The sequence below is a fragment of the Sycon ciliatum genome, chromosome 6 (genome assembly GCF_964019385.1).
Source record: "Sycon ciliatum chromosome 6, ocSycCili1.1, whole genome shotgun sequence".
Classification (NCBI taxonomy): Eukaryota; Metazoa; Porifera; class Calcarea; order Leucosolenida; family Sycettidae; genus Sycon; species Sycon ciliatum.
Window position 1 is genome coordinate 32637614 of NC_088648.1, and position 17082 is coordinate 32654695.

The following is a 17082-nucleotide window of genomic DNA, read 5'->3' on the forward strand; positions in this document are numbered from 1 at the left end:
TGCCGATCTGCACACTGCCACGCTATCCATCGCAGAACCAGTGGCTGGTGATCATGGTGAGGAATATTGTGGTAGCGACGTGTGTAGGTTTGCGCTGCTGCTGCTGCTGCTGTTGCTGTTGCTGTGTGGTGTGACCTGTGTTGGCCGATATGCTTATTCGTTCATGATCAGTTCTATCTCTCTGTGAAATGGCGCTGTCACTCTCATGTACTGTAAAACATGTAACTTTCGGTGTAACTTTAATTTCGGTGATTTCGGTAGAGAAACCAGGCACCTAAATTTAAATTACACCTAAAAGGCACTAGAGCATGAACTGTATGTGAAGGGAACGCTGGTCACCTAATTCTAAATTACACCTGAAACCTGGCAGGTCCCTGCCACCGAAATTTTAATGCACCTAAAATTACATGTTTTACAGTATGTGAATTGTTAGACTCGGTTGGAGAGGCAAGGATTTATTTATAAGAAGAACAGAGTGTAGTTTGTCAACCTTATCAGGGGCGTCGGAAGGTAATTTAGTGTGGTACGGTCAGCCTTCGAAAGTACAATTTACTGGTGAGAGAGGCGTGGCTGAGGAGACCAGTTTGGAAATTTAGAGCCCAAATCAGTGCATTTTATTGATCCACGGGGTACTTGGGGCAAATAGTGGTACGGTCAATACCGTAGTGACCGTTCCGTGTGCAACGCCCCTGCTTATGGTCACCAACTAACTTTTCTCTGTCTGCTTGTCTGTCTGTTTCCCTCCCTCTCTCTCTCTCACTCTCTCTCTCTCTCTCTCTCTCTCTCTCTCTCTCTCTCTTTCTCTCTCTCTCTCTCTCTCTCTCTCTCTCTCTCTCTCTCTCTCTCTCTCTCTCTCTCTCTCTCTCTCGCTCTCGCTCTCGCTCGCTCTCGCTCTCTCTCTCTCTCTCTCTCTCTCTCTCTCTCTCTCTCTCTCTCTCTCTCTCTCTCTCTCTCTCTCTCTCTCTCTCTCTCTCTCTCTCTCTCTCTCTCTCTCTCTCTCTCTCTCTCTCTTTCTCTCTCACTCTTTCTCTCTCACTCTCTCTCTCTCTCTCTCTCTCTCTCTCTCTCTCTCTCTCTCTCTCTCTCTCTCTCTCTCTCTCTCTCTCTTCTGTATTTTCTCTTTCTTCATCTGTCACTCTGCTGACACTCTTGTTGCTCAGCATTATACGCGTGTGAGGCCAGTTTCAATGGTGCGTCAACGCGATGTGAGTTCTTCCTTTCCACGACTGACACTGGTGGAAATGTTGGGTCATCCACGTCATCAAACACATCAGGTATGGCTTCTCTGTCTCTCTCACTCTCACTCTCTCTCTGTTTTTGTCCATCTGTCCTCCTGTCTCCTTGTCTCTCTGTCTTTGCGTCGTTCTGCTTTTCCATCCATTGAGGTACTCACAATCACTCTGTCTCCTACTTCAGCCACACTCTCTTTCACAGTTGCGGTATTTTGTCACACCTCTCGGTTCATCGTGCACAGCCATGCTGGGCCTTTTTCACTCGTGGCTGAAGTTCACCATATGCTGCCATTGACCATAGTGGTCTGTCCTTCTTTTTACCGCAATACCACTCCCTGCTATGACTATTGCTCTGAGTGGAGCTGGTCACTTCTGGTCTGAAGTAGCAGTGCAGCGGTGTCTTCTTGGAGGTCAGGCGTGCTGCGAAAAAAGAAACTCTGCCGAAGTTTTGTTTTATTTTCATGCGCCACCGTCAATCATTTCCCACTGCAACTGCCACTGTGTCTGGGTAGTCGCTGGCTGCCATGTTCCACCCCCACCACCACCACTACCACCACCACCACTACCGCCGCCGTCACTGTCACACATCACGTCACCACCATGCCAGGAGCCCTGCCATGCCATGAATAGCTGTGTCACACCCGTGCCAGGAGCACTCCTTCTGTCTTACTCCCACCGCCATCTCTTGCCTACACTCTGCGCCGGTAAGTGTGTTTGTTTATGGCATACTGGTGGTCACTGTTTATCAAGACATGTTGGTCACTGTTTGATCATGCCATGCAGTAAGTGTGTTTGATCATGGGTACACTTTGGGTGGGATTTCCCCTAGCATAACGGTACTAACCAGCTACATCCACTGGAGACCAATCGCACTTTAGTATGAGCACGGGTCTAACGCTCATTCGTTATCTGGGTTCAAGGATCTGTCAGAACTCTGCAAAAAGCTCCGGCCACACGAGGGCACGGATATTTATTTGTCGGCCTTTCCGAGTAGGATTGTCTTGCACTCGTTACACTGGCCGGTCCGCTCAGTGTGAGGTGTAAAGTTTGGAAAGTGCCATACTAAATGGATATGCAGGACCGCCGGAAGCAGTTATCAATTGGTCCGGTCGTACCATAGTCTTTCATACAGTTTGTTTGTGATAGGGCAGGGAAATTAGGGAAATTAGGGAAATTAGGGAAATTAGGGAAATTAGGGAAATTAGGGAAATTAGGGAAATTATCCTTCCTCAGTAGTAAACACATGTTGGTGGCCACAAAGTTGGTCCGGTGATAACCTGACCAACCGGGCCGGTTCCGGCGGGCCTGTTATGTTCCGTTAATGTAGTACTAATCCTGCTTTCCACTCCTGTTTTTGCTTCTATCCTTTCTCTAATCGTCCTGACCCTCACCCACTCTCCTGTTTCTGCATCTACCCCCTCTCATCGTCCTTACCCTCTCTCATCGTCCTTACCGGCCTCACGTGATCGCCTGCACCTCCCTGTACACTGCTTGTGGTGGCACCCTCCTTGTAAATCTCTTGTCATCCACTCCTTCTCACCTCCCCACTCCCTACTGAATCGGTGTGCCTTCCCTGTGTGTTGTCCCCGCCGGTTTCTGACCTTGCTCCTTGCCCTGCCCGTATAACCCTCTCCTCACCCCTGGTCCCCTGATAACTTTCCTCGTCCCTTGTACGCACCCCCCCCCCCCTATAATTCTTCCCTTGTCCCTGATGCCCTCCCCTGCAATCCTCTTTTCCGGGTCTTGGTCCTTTCATCACCCCTGATCACTTGCTCCCTTGCTCCCCCCCCCCCTCCCTTCCCTCTCTTGTTCCTACCCCTCACCCCTGCCTCTTTGCCCCCACCCCACCCCCCTGGACATGTTGCTCCTTCATGTTTCTATCCACCTTGTACCCCTTTGCCATGGCGGCTGCACCCGATACTGGCATACGTGTGCTGGCAGTACTACCTACATCTGACATGGACTCCCGTGTAACCCAGGCAGATAGCAGCGCAAAGCAGCAAGCATTGATCTACGGCGGAGCGTCAGGCATAGCGACAGGCGGTTTTGTCTTCGGTCTGCTCGTCGCGTTTCTGGCCTACAGATTGAAAAAACAAACTGGCACTGGGAAAGAGGTAGGAGGTCAAAATGTTGCGGCTGTAGATACTGCCACCCCGGGAGTACCCACTCCATTGTTGATATAAGCTGACTAATTTAGATAGCAGCACACGTCTGTTGTATCGTGTTGCACTGTGCGTAGTTATAGACCTTAGTAGATCTGCTGTGACCTGCCACTGCACTGGTACTCCATAGTCTCTTCCTATCATGATTTTTGAACAGCTTTGCGTAATGGGAATCTATGTAGTGAATACTCAAAGCCGCAGTTACTCTCAATCTATGGTAGTAAGTCTTGATCTCTCTGATGCCAGTAATGGCAACCCCACTTGAATCTCTTAGCCTGTCACCAGGAAACCCTAGATATAGGGTTTGACATAACGCTACACATAAAGACCCTATAATAGGGTTAGGACCCCTAAAGAAAGGGTTTGATCAGTCCTCACAACTGGGCACACAATACACACAGTTTCATTTGGGTTTTTTTGATATTTTCACTGCATTGCCATTGATGTTAGCAGGAGCGCACCTACGAAGTGCGCGAGTGTCGCCGCATTTGCTGCTTCCGACCCACGTGTGGATCAGCTGATGCAGAAACGGCAATGGCGGGAGTGGCAGCTGCGACAGCCGCTGTTGATGCTTCGCCTTCTTCTTCAGGAGCATCCGGCGCTGCTGGAACATCAACATCATCATCCTGAGTCGACACCAGGTCGCCAGGAACATTCTCATCGCCCGAGTTCGTCTCCACTAACTCAAGTTGCTCTTCCTCCATCGTGAAAAATCAAACCCTAGATATAGGGCCTAGAATTTTTTACGACAGCGCTGCACTAAAACTAACCGTACTCGAAGAAAATAGCAACAAAATTGTCACGGTCTTCAGCAAGAGAACCCTTCGTACATTCTACGTATGTGGGCACAGGCGTCTAGTTGCCATAGCAGCCAAGTGGGCTCTCAAGAGAGCACAAGATAGAACGCGCGGCTGAAAACCCTATAAACAGGGTTTGACAGGCTAAGTAGAACACCCTGAAAGCATGCTGTGCCACTCCACTACAATGACGTGATGTCCACCAACTATTCTGATGTAATACCCAGCTAGAATGATGTAATACCCGATTAGAATGATGTAATACCCGATTAGAATGATGTAATACCCGATTAGAATGATGTAATACCCAGCTAGAATGATGTAATACCCAGCTAGAATGGTGTAATACCCGATTAGAATGATGTAATAGTCAATTAGAATAATGTAACACCCAGCTAGAATGATGTAATACCTGATTAGAATGATGTAACACCCAGCTAGAATGATGCAATACCCAGCTAGAATGATGCAATACCCAGCTAGAATGATGTAATACCCTATTATAATGATGTAATACCCTTTTAGAATGATGTAATACCCTTTTAGAATGATGTAATACCCAACGTAGAATGATGTAATACCCAGATAACATGTACTATTCAACCAGCATGATGTAATACTCAACTAGCATTTGTGATAATCATAGCGTATTTATCTTGTTCTCTTTTCCGTCCACTATCATGATGTAATGATATTCAATTAGCACTACAGTCAGACCCCGCTTATCCGGTCCTCTTTTATCTGGATAGAAAATCGTTCGTTACCGATTTACAGCATATGTCATGCATGCATACAGTATGTGTGTTCGATTATCTGGTTCCCTCGCCTATTCGGATATTTTTGTGGAAAAACGAATGTGTGCGGTTAAGCGAGGTCTGACTATAATTGTGATAATATTCAATTAGCACAATGCCGTGCTCGACTGAAAGGAAAGTAATTTTTGGTGGTTCGCGTGGGACTCAGTCAGACTTTGTTTTCCGCTGCACCCTTGGGAGTGCCAGCACCCTTGGGAGTGCCAGCACCACTGGGAGTGCCAGCACCATTGGGAGTGCCAGCACCCTTGGGAGTGCCAGCACCCTTGGGAGTGCCAGCACCCTTGGGAATGCCAGCACCCTTGGGAATGCCAGCACCATTGGGAATGCCAGCACCCTTGGGAGTGCCAGCACCATTGGGAGTGCCAGCACCCTTGGGAGTGCCAGCACCGTCAACTGGATCAAGCAGCAAATGGAGGTGAGTCGACCAGACCAACCATAATCCTGGTCAAAGACAATGTGGTCGAAACGTGACGTATTTCCCATCTCCCATCGTGTAGTACCCCACTAACAATACATGATGTAATGCCCCAGCTAACATGATGTAATGCCCAGCTAGTATGACATAATAGTAACCAGTCAGTATGATCTAATGCCAGCTAACGTGATGTAATGCCCAGCTAGCATGATGTAATGCTCAGCTAGCATAATATCATGCCAAGCTAGGATGATGTAATAGCTGGCTAGCATGTTGTAATACCCACTGCTCTAATTGGAGGGGGGCGGGGTACCCAAAAAAGGAATATGACACAGCACACGATTCCTTGTCTCAGGAGTTACCTGGCAAGTCAATATTTGTAATTGTGAAGCAGTTTCACGCACTGCAGTGCCTTGGGGTCTTCACCCTCGGGGGAGGACATCCTCATCGTCCTCACCTCCGAGTTAGACCTATTCTGTTGCCTTTGCTCACTGTGACCGGCCTACTCACATTGACAGAGACTGGAACATACTGTTCCTTTGCCGACGTGTCGTCACACAATGAGAGGGAAGCCGTTTGGCGTTTTAAAAATCTGCGCAGGCCCCTGAGACAAGGTATGCTGCAACATGTTATCTTCCTGGCTTGAGTGCGCCTGGCTGCCATCATGAATAATCCCGCTATTGAATGATGTAATACTCACTGCAGAATGATGTAATACTCACTGCAGAATGATGTAATACTCACTGCAGAATGATGTCATAACCCACTAATGAATGATGTAATACTCACTGCAGAATGATGTCATAACCCACTAATGAATGATGTGTTAAAGGGAAACTGAACGCCAAAAATAAGTATGGCTTATCCGAAGGAGAATTGGGCACTGATTCCGATGAGCTATGTCTCGAGCGGATCAGAGAAGAGGAACTGTGTCAAATTTCATAAATAACACCTCCCATATTTGGAAATTGGCCTTGATGACGTGCGTACTGCTTAGCTGTCACCATGCTGTGCATGTTCAGCAGTGTAATTGAATGGAAGAAAACAATTACTTTGGTGTTTTGCAGCTCTGTTTCGTTCCCTGACGGTAACCAAATCTAGATGTAGGAATCTGTTGAGCAGGAGAGTGACACCTGTCTTCCCGAAGGCTGTCCAGGCTGCAGTGGTGATGAAGAAGACACGATCATCACCCCGAGATCGATCGTAGCGAATTGGAAAACTCATGGTGAATTTGCTTCCACTCCAAGGCAATGTCGAGGTATGAAGGGTGCTTGTACTGCCTTCCAAAGTGAAGAGGAGATGAACATGGCTTTGCATAGCTGTTGTTCTATGCCAACTTACCTACTCTTGCTGGTACCGTAGTGGCATATTGCAAATTTCGTGGACGAACAACTCTAGTCACTAGTGGCTAGTGAGCAACACTAACAGGTGAGATTTTTCAATTCGACAAAAAATGTTTTTGTTTGAGAACTGACAGTGGCAGTCATTAGACTCAGTAGGTGTCTTTGCTGCTTCTTTCCCTTCATTGGTAGGGTTGTGCTTGAATAGTATAAGTGGTTGAAGTAAAATAAAATAAAATAGAACATGTGGAACATAAATCTAATCAAGCATCAGTACATGTATTGCACAGTTCAACTTCAAAGCACATGAAATCACAATGATCACGAAGTTTATGTAATCAGGAGTACACCCTGTGTTCAACGAACACATACACACATGCTGTATTGCGCACACACATGTACACATGTGCGTGCACCCCCATCCCATCCCACAGACACACGCATGCAGCGCGCACATCCATACACATGTGCGTGTACCCCCCCCCACACACACACACATTCCTACCCATACACATGTGCGTCCCCCCCCCCCACACACACACGTGTGCACATACAGATACACAAACACACACGCACGAACACACACACACACAAGATACGTGTAAGTGTACATGGTCTTCCTGGTGCAGATGCTGAGCCAGCACAATGGAAAATACCTCCATCAAGATGCTTGATCAAGTGTTGTGATAATGGCACTGTTTGTTTGTTTTTACAAAGAAGTGTGGGAAAGATTACAATGCATTATAATTCATAATTGTTCTTTGCCTTGTACTGTGCAGACCAGAATGCTTCGTTATCAACTCCTGGCTTTCCATCGGCATGGTGTTCAGCTGCAGCGGCATCTGGTCCGGGGAGTTCAAGTTGCTGGATGGCTGCACTGACACAGGATGGGTTTGCGTTGGCAATGCGATACGGCAGTCATCCCACATCACGAGCTACATGTTTATGTAATTTATATTGTCGCTTGTCCAGCAACGTCAAGGCTCTGCATGTAAACACAGGAGAACACCATAATACTACTCAGGGGATAATAATTTTGGATATCAATTTCGTGACAATTATTAGATTCACACAATATTCACAACGTATGCAACACGATGCTGTCTATTGACACTACTTCAAACTGAAGTGCTCACTACTCCTCTCCCGTTTTTATCTCCCTCTACCTTATGAATACTCTGCATTACTGGTTTCGTTTCTACCCTTTCCATTGCTGCCAGCTCCCAGTCTTTTTCAATGCACAGCACCACCTTGACAGTCATTTTTGTGATTTGATGTACACATACTTTGAAGTTCAAATTCGAATTACATGATCAGATTTTTGTTCCACATTTTCTATTTATTTTTACTTCAAGCACAACCCTACCGATGAAGGGAAAGAAGCAGCAGAGAGACACCTACTGAGTCTAATGACTGCCACTGTCAGTTCTCAAACAAAAACATTTTTTGTCGAATTGAAAAATCTCACCTGTTAGTGTTGCTCACTAGCCACTAGTGACTAGAGTTGTTCGTCCACGAAATTTGCAATATGCCACTACGGTACCAGCAAGAGTAGGTAAGTTGGCATAGAACAACAGCTATGCAAAGCCATGTTCATCTCCTCTTCACTTTGGAAGGCAGTACAAGCACCCTTCATACCTCGACATTGCCTTGGAGTGGAAGCAAATTCACCATGAGTTTTCCAATTCGCTACGATCGATCTCGGGGTGATGATCGTGTCTTCTTCATCACCACTGCAGCCTGGACAGCCTTCGGGAAGACATGTGTCACTCTCCTGCTCAACAGATTCCTACATCTAGATTTGGTTACCGTCAGGGAACGAAACAGAGCTGCAAAACACCAAAGTAATTGGTTTCTTCCATTCAATTACACTGCTGAACATGCACAGCATGGTGACAGCTAAGCAGTACGCACGTCATCAAGGCCAATTTCCAAATATGGGAGGTGTTATTTATGAAATTTGACACAGTTCCTCTTCTCTGATCGGCTCGAGACATAGCTCATCGGAATCAGTGCCCAATTCTCCTTCGGATAAGACATACTTATTTTTGGCGTTCAGTTTCCCTTTAAGTTACTTGATAACTCATTGCTGAACGATGGTTTAACACACTGCTGGATGAGGTCATAACCCACTGCTGAATGATTTTTATAAAACCACTGCAGAACGACATCAAAACCCACTGCTGAATGATGTCATAACCCACTGCTGAATGATGTCATAACCCACTGCTGAATGATGTGAAAAGCTAATTGATAACTAATTGCTGAATGAGGTCATAACCCACAGCTGGATGTGGTCATAACCCACTGCTGAACGACATCAAAACCAGAGATGCAACAAATGATGTCATAATCCCCCCTGTTGCATGATGTCATACTTTTCTAAGCAATCATGCAAACAAATCTAGGTACACACTTCCTTGCTCAATCATGTGTGCGTGTGTGCTTGCGAGCGTGCGTGAGTATGTGCATGCATGAGTGTGTGTGTGTCCGTGTGTGTATGTGTGTACGTGTTCTTACGCTGCGCAGTGCAAGATGGTGTCGGAACTGCCACATTCGTCGATGAGCATGGCCAGTCCGCACCTGACCATAATAGGCCATGACTGCTGTGATCAGTCGTCATCGTCACTGCACGGGTGCGATGATCTCAGTGTGGTCGTTCGGCAGCATGGCTCCAGGGATGAACTCTCTGCCTGTTCACAGAATAGCCTGCCTGCGCTGTACCGGCTAGCCGGTAGATACAGTGTACCTAAACGGACCGCCGCCGCTGCTGCGAGTAACCAGAGTACTGGTGACAGCGAAAACCCTCCGCCTGGTTCGCCGCGTGCGGCGCATAGCTTGCAGAGCTTGCCGTGTCATGACAACGCCGTCGCCAAGTGTCTGTCCACACACAGCATCCTGTCCATGTTGAGCAGCAGCAGCAGCAGTGCTGGCGGTGGGCACACAAACTCAGCATCGAACCCCCGCATGGATCGGTGCCTAGACTCTGCTAGTGTGCCGAAAACACCGCCAACAGCAGCTGGCCACGGCCTGGAGGATGATCGTGCCTGTTTAGGCAACGAAGTATCCGTGCCGTTGTCCTCTGTGATGTACAGCACTACGAGTGATCATGCCCGTCTAGACAGCATAGTCTCCGTGCCGTCGTTGTCCCCCATGGTGTACAGCGCCACGAATGACGAAACGTTGTACGACTCCGAATACTCCACTATTGATATTAAAGATGCGCGCTGTCACCGCGACCGTAGTAACCTTTTTAGCGATGTACTATACGACGAGGTGCCAGGGGGCAACTCTATGCCTAAGGTGATCGACAGCAATGCCGATGATTAGATGTGGGTGTGTGGGCGTGTGGACGTGTGGACGTGTACGAAAGGGTGTATGGGTGTATGGATGTGTGGGTGTATGGATGTGTGGGTGTATCGGTGCATGGGGAAGAGACGAGCTTGTCTACACGGGACGCTCGTAGCTCATGCTTTTTACGCACTCCGGAACCCAACTGCGTTTTCGTCTAACAGCGACTACATGTACGTGGGTGTGTATGTGTGTACCGGTGTATCGGTGTATGCATGTATGCGTGTACCGGTGTATCGGTGTGTGCGTGTATGGGTACTTGGGAAAGAGGCGCAGATGTCGACGCGCGACGCTCGTTTCACATGCTGTTTTCCACTCCGAATGCCAGCTGCACTGCAGTCTGATCATGCCTCTGCGTACATGTACTATTCAGTGTTAGTATTTCTCAATATTTTTAAAAAATACTTTTCTATGCTATCACTTCTACTCACTGTTGCTGTCAAGAGAGACTTTACTTTTTAATCCTTGACTCTCCATCCGAGTATGAACTCACTGCTGTGTTAAGAAAAATTAGCGCTGGTGCTTTGTAAACCGGTCAATAGAACTGCGTACTTGTAAGTTAAAACGAGGTGTCAATGCTGAACGCTGATCGCCTCACTGGAATTGTACACGTTATATTCACGGGTGTCCGGAAGCCATCGCATGCTCCACGGTGCACATTGCAAAATATTTTGGCGCCATATATTTTAAACTATTTTAGACTTCTCTGAACCGCCCAAGGGCATGTTTTTAACTTCATCTTTTTTTTTAACTTGTACCGCACACAGCCCCCCCCCCCCACCACCTTTTTTTAACCTCCAAACCCCAATCCCACTGTCTGTGGGCACTGCATTACGAGTGCCCAGTGCATGTGTGGGATGATGTTGAAACGCTTCATTCAGACGTTACGGTGTTTACGGCCTTACGGTAAAAATTCTGCCATTGTTGGAGACCAGTCGTGGCCACACTATATGTCTGTGTGTTTTCTCCCACGGCTAAAGTCACGTCGTGACCTGACGTTGAGGTCATGTGACCTACTATCAAGGTCATGTTGATAAGGGTTGAGGTTGCATGATACAGTGTGAATGTCACGTGATCGGCGCGAAGTAGAATTAGTTTCGAGCACTTTTTTTCCTTGGGAAATGCCAATTCTCTGGCTACCTTGTTAAAAGCAGGCGTTGTGCCATGTATTCAAGAGTTTACCTCCAATTCTTTGCAGCGTTTCTCTATATTTCGACAGGCTTTTTCCCCCGAGTTTGTGTTTTTTCTCGACTTTGTATCATGTGCATGGGATGCAGCAAATGCGTGCCTGTATCCTTGGTGATACCACAAAATCCTTTTCTTGCTTCCTTTTTTCCACGTTTAAAATGTCCACCTCATTGCCAAGGGAGACACCTGGGAAGGGCGAAATGTATTTATTTATTCACAATCACGTGGCACTAGCCAATGAAAAGGTGATGTGGGCGATAGCCGGCCATGGCGGTAATAGAGGGGAGGAAGAAGAAAAGATGAAAGGGGAACGGAAATCACTGTCATGTTCTTTCAATGGCGGAATAATTCCTGCGGTTTTCCGCAGAAACGACCAGGTTGACGCCGGAAATTTGAAAATTGACTATCCTGGGGGAGTCACTGATTATGCTGGCATGCTGGGATGTGCTGTGGGATTATTCCCGGCTTTGTTCCAGCACTATCCTGCGCAGAACCGACCAAGCCTAGCTAGATGTGTTATGGATTTATACGGTGTGCTCACTGAAGCTGTGTGCGTGTGTTTGCTTTTGGGTGGCTAGAGGAGGACTGTGAATATGGCCTACTTGCGCTGCAGTGCTTGAAATGAATGATGCATTTCTCCCTGTTCCATTTTGTACATGTTGTGCCCGATTGGCCACGGTATGGTGCCAGCATCGGCCACAATGGGCGCTTTCGATTACACGTTTACACAATTCTGGAACTGGTTTTTAAATTCTGGAATGACCAGAATGAGCGTATTCCGGCCTTGCAAACGAACGACTGGAATTCACAACGATTTTATTCATGTCATATCACAAACGAAATTGATGAATCCCAAAAAGAGATCACGTACACCCTCGCAATCGATCGCACGCACGTGGACCTAGCATCGCGCACACGCCGGCCAGGGAGGCTCTTCGCGCGCTTGAGTCATGACCAAACCGGTAACACACCCACAGTGCAATTCTGGCGCCAGAATTAGAGAAATTCCGCCTTCTCTTTAGAATTGATGGATTCGACGGAATTGGATAAAATTAATTCTAACGACGGAATTTGTCACTTTTTGTGTAATCGAACTGTGCATCAACCTGTCCCTCCAGGAACTTGCGATTCCGCGCCCGCGTTGTTTTCCACAATTTGAACAAAAGTCCGTGATATCCGCGATATTTGAAAAATCATCCGCGTTATTGTTGAAAACTGTCCTTGATACTTGAAAAGCACCGCGATATTTCGAAAAGCAACCGTGATATTCGAGTCTTTCTTCGATGTTGTTTAGTTCTTGAAGCTCGTCAGTAGTTTACTTGTGAGATCGACACCAGAATGGAGAAATTTCTAGGCAAATCAGCGGCTGACAAGTCACAAAATAAGGCTCGCGTCGAGTGTTGTCCGAGGATGGAGGAAAGCTGTCTTGCAAGCTCCTGTCAGGCAGTTGAACACAGTCAGCGCAGCACACGTTCTGTTTTGTCATGCATGATTTATGCTGTACGACTCGTACATCGTACACCACTACAGTACAAGTACCAAATCGGCCGCAATTTCCGCAATTTTACCAGAATAATCCCGCAATATTTGACAAAATCCGCAATATTCCCCGCAATTTGTGGCATTTTACCTCGCAACTTTTTCCGCGATATTTCCGAAATGTCTCCGCAAGTTTCTGGAGGGACAGATCAACAATAACTAATTCTTGAATTGACCGAAGTGCGTGTAATCGAAAGCGCCCATTGTGTCGTTGGCTCGGTAAGCCAGCTCCGTGCTACATGTAACATCCGACGCATACTACTTGTGGTAGTGCTATTACAGGATTGTGTTGAGTGATGGAAACCTGAGGGCGGGGGTGATTAACCAGGGTGTATGTGTGGGTGGGGGGGGGGGGGATTGCACCCGGGAAAGTACGGTTACCTTGCAGGCCTTGGTGAAGACTGTCCGTGCGCACATGGCTGGGTGTATTGAACTGTGCAAGCCGTCTTACATCAGGAAATGCATGTTAACAGTAAAAATTCATTTGCCTGCGAGAACAGGACATATGGACCTATGGGACGGTGAGAAGGCAATCATGCCGGTGCAATTGGTGAAGGAAAATGAAAGTCAACAGCAGCAACAACAATAACAACATGCCTTGGCTCAGTGGAGCTTCAGACGGTTCTCAACATTTTGTGAAATGCAATAACTGCACTCTTTTCGGCGTTTGGCTTCCCAGATCACTACTTGCTATATTCACGTCTACGTCAAAGCAATTCAAAACAAGTTTGAAGAGCGTTTCAGAGCTTTCAGGGCTTTCAGGGCTTCTGGGAAATCCGCTTGCAAGCAAATTTATCGTTTGTCACCACCACCGGCTTCATGCTACAGTACCGTCCTGCATCTGCCGCTACGGTTTACCGGGTGTTAGCGGCCGTCGTGAGTTCCCTTCGGGAACGGACACGATAATTTTCTTTTTTCTTTTTTTTACAGTACCGTCAGGTCCCGAAGAACGACCAGGCTAGAATTTCCCCAAGCACAGCATACCAATGTATACAGGGTGACTCAACCGTGCATAGACTGTAATACATGAAAGTAAGAATGATCTAGGCTAGGAGGCTGACCCGCCAGTTCTTCGCCGACCCACAGTACTGTATGCGTAGACTGTATTACATGAAGATAAGATTGGCCTGGCTACGAAGCTGACACCCCCCCCCCCCCTCATGCTTTAGAGATGTCTGCTGTCAGTCAGCGATAGACTAACCCTGGTGTGTGTGCTTGTGTGTGTGTGTGTGTGTGTGTGTGTGTGTGTGTGTGTGTGTGTGTGTGTGTGTGTGTGTGCGTGCGTGTGTGTGCGTGTGTATGTACGTATGCGTGCGCGTATGCGTGCATGCACGTGTGTGCCATCTGTTTGGTGTATGTGTGTGTACGTATGTGTACGTGTGTGTGCGTGTGTGTGTTGTGCTCCGTGTGGCATAGACGGCACTCTAATCGGAACGGCGGTGGCGTGCGCCGTTGGAGGTTTGTTCATCGGTGCCATACTCGTCTACCTGACGGTGAAGAGAGCCGAGGCAAGACGCGCCAATGCGGTCACTGGCTACCCGAACGGCGCAGCAAACATTCAAGAGCGTTCCGAAACACCCGTACCGCCCAACACCAAGTTCAACGGCATGGCAACGGACTACCCGGACGGTAAGGTGCTGCCTGCGGGCGTGCCTGGAGTTGTGGCTCGGCCGCCGAATCTAGACCGTGGCGCTAGCCGCACGACCGAGGTCTCTCACCTGTCGTTGACGCCTTCTGGTGGGCATGGAAGCAATCTATCGCTCAGGACGACTACGCCGATGACACCAATCGCCTCGGTGCCTTCAATGTCGCCGGGTGTGATGAACGCCAACTTAAACAACGGAACGCCAGAGTTCCAGCGCCAGAACAGCCAGGTCTAGGACTGGCTGCGGCTGTGCGTGGGCGTGCCCGCCCAGGGGACGGGCGCAGGGCCGGCCGCGGGGGGAGATGCAAGCTCCTGCTGCGTCCTGCCCACCCGCCTGCCCTCTGCAATGTGCTGTGTGATTGCAGCAAACTCTGACCTCTCTCTCACATGTAAACACAACGGCTGGCCACACATCAGCAACGGGGGGGGGTGTTCTGTACAATTGAATGGGCGATGGATAAACGAGCATGGTGGAGCTCAGTGCATGCCTTGAGTTTGTAGGAGACACACGCTGCGTTGTGCCTGGCTTGAAAATCGTCGCTCAGCAGCTCAGCTGCCAACCCCCCCTTCAAGAACGACTTATAAAATTAATCTCTCTTGTAAACACCCTGCTGTTCCTGTCTATTTTAAACTCTCCCGCTCCTGGTGGTGCTTGGTCTCTGCAACTTGGAAAACGGAGACCTGCGGAGCGGAGTGTACGGAGTCGAGTCGATATCTTCCGCCTTCTAACTGCTGTATCTGCCTGAATGTCTCGTAACTAGACCCCCCCCCTGGATTTCTTTCGCCATGCTTTGATTTCTTGATACTTGGTTTGGTTGTCGATGCACTGGTTCAGCAGCAGCAGCAGCACATGGCGTTGGTGTCTGCTGTTGTGCTGGTGTGCTTGTGTATCTTTGCATTGTGAATGTGTGTTGTCGACAACGACGACGTTCCCGATCGCGCCGGCAATGATATCCGGCGTCGGCGACGGGAGTGTGCTAGAACATTTTTTTCAACGGCACGCAGCCTGCCCCGCTGCACCGCTACTTGATCTACACGCAAGTACATGACTCAAGTCTGGTGAGTATATATGGCAGCCTGCACGCCTGCTTTAATTATACGAGCTATGTCGCTGCGTTGCCATATTTGTAGTTTATTATTCTGTTTTATTTTTTTGCTGTGCTCTTTATGTGTTGGCTTCCGATTGGCTGCGAATTTGAATTTCTGTATTTCTTGACCGCGTTCCGGCATGTAGCGTTGCGCACAATCTTCTTTTGACGGTTGTCGTTATAGTTTTAAATGTGTTACCAATCGGATATCTGTTTCTCTGCACGGCTTTGCTCGTTTCGACTCCAAGTCTCTCGTGTTTGTTCAAAGGTGGACACAAGATCCGCTCAGCTCTTTGTTTGTGTGTGTTTGCCACTGCCAGTAGAGTTTGCACATTAAAATTTTTGGTTTGTTTGCGTGCAGTCGGCTCTAATTGCACGAATAAGTTGACAACCTCCGAGACTGTGTTCTGGTGTCGGTTTTAAAATTATTAGTACTTAGAACTCAGTGCGTGGTTTCAAGCAGGGAGTAAAATACTGGTATTTTACGACTCCCTGGTTTCAAGGCAATCAGTGGGGATGGGGTTGGGCAGTCAGTACACAGGACATGATCAGGAGGAGCATGGTGAGAGCAGGGCAGAGGATCACCGTGGAGCAGGGGATGAGGACCAGGGGATAAGGGGCAAGGGGGCATGTCGACAGTGGAGGAGCCGGGGTTAAGGAGCACGGGATAGGACCAGGGGATACGGGGCATGGGATGAAGGGCATGCCGACAGTGGAGGAGGGGCAGGGGACAAGGGGCATGGGGTGAGGAGCAGGGGATGAGGAAGAGAACAAGGGCGGCGGCGGGATTAGTTATAGCCTGGGAGAGAGAATGATTATACAGGTACAAGAGAAGTACAAGTTCCTGTCCCCTTGGGAAAAACGCGATGCCGGCAATGCTTCCAGCAAAATATCGAAATTTCCCACGAAAAGAAATTGCTGGCAAATTCCGAGCAAAATATCGAATTAACAGAGGATCCGGGTGTGTTTTGGTAATTTTATTCAAATTTCTTTGGTTTCATTGGGCCAACGTCGTGCTGAAATAGCTTGTGCAGGTTGTCAGGGGTACATAAATTTGAAATCATGCTCTGTCCCCGGGGAAAATTGCGATTCCGCGGCCGCGTTTTTTCCCCCTTTTTTTGCGATTTTTTAAGAGACCGCGTTTTCCGCGATTTTCCCGCGTTTTTTGAACTTTTCTGTTGCACTACACGTACACACAGTGCTGTTCGGTCAGCAACGTCTCATCCGGTGGCGGCTTTGTACTCAAATATGACGAGCGCTTACACCAGAGACTTGTAACTGATTGATTTCACTACACTGTACATACGCACTGAAAATTGCCTCATATCAACTGCAAACTTGCCGCCGCGAGATGATATCAATAATATTCACCGCATATTTACCGCATATTTACCGCAAATTCACCGCAAATTCACCGCAAATTATGCCATATTATGCCGCGTTTTTTGCCGCGTTTTTTTGCGATTTTTTCCCGCAATTTTCCCCGGGGACAGCATGCTACAAAATCCGG

General features: G+C 48.0%; 1 protein-coding gene and 1 long non-coding RNA gene across 2 annotated transcripts in view; one reads left to right on the forward strand and one right to left on the reverse strand.

The window, feature by feature from the left end:
* The window catches only part of LOC135819923 (hemicentin-1-like), a 20001-nt gene extending 7063 nt beyond the window's left edge, over positions 1–12938 (forward strand). Inside the window, exons 7-10 of the mRNA XM_065333223.1 lie at positions 1–56; positions 1161–1274; positions 3174–3346; positions 9291–12938. The exon at positions 1–56 is cut by the window's left edge and continues 178 nt beyond it. Coding sequence (XP_065189295.1) covers positions 1–56; positions 1161–1274; positions 3174–3346; positions 9291–10091 — 1144 coding nt within the window. The 3' untranslated portion in view covers positions 10092–12938. The remainder of the gene's footprint in view (positions 57–1160; positions 1275–3173; positions 3347–9290) is intronic.
* LOC135819924 (uncharacterized) lies at positions 7364–8393 on the reverse strand. Its single transcript, XR_010554011.1, has 2 exons — positions 8230–8393; positions 7364–7746 (listed from the first exon to the last, which is right to left on the reverse strand). It is a non-coding gene; the product is annotated as an uncharacterized LOC135819924 (long non-coding RNA).
* Positions 12939–17082: the final 4144 nt, after the last annotated feature.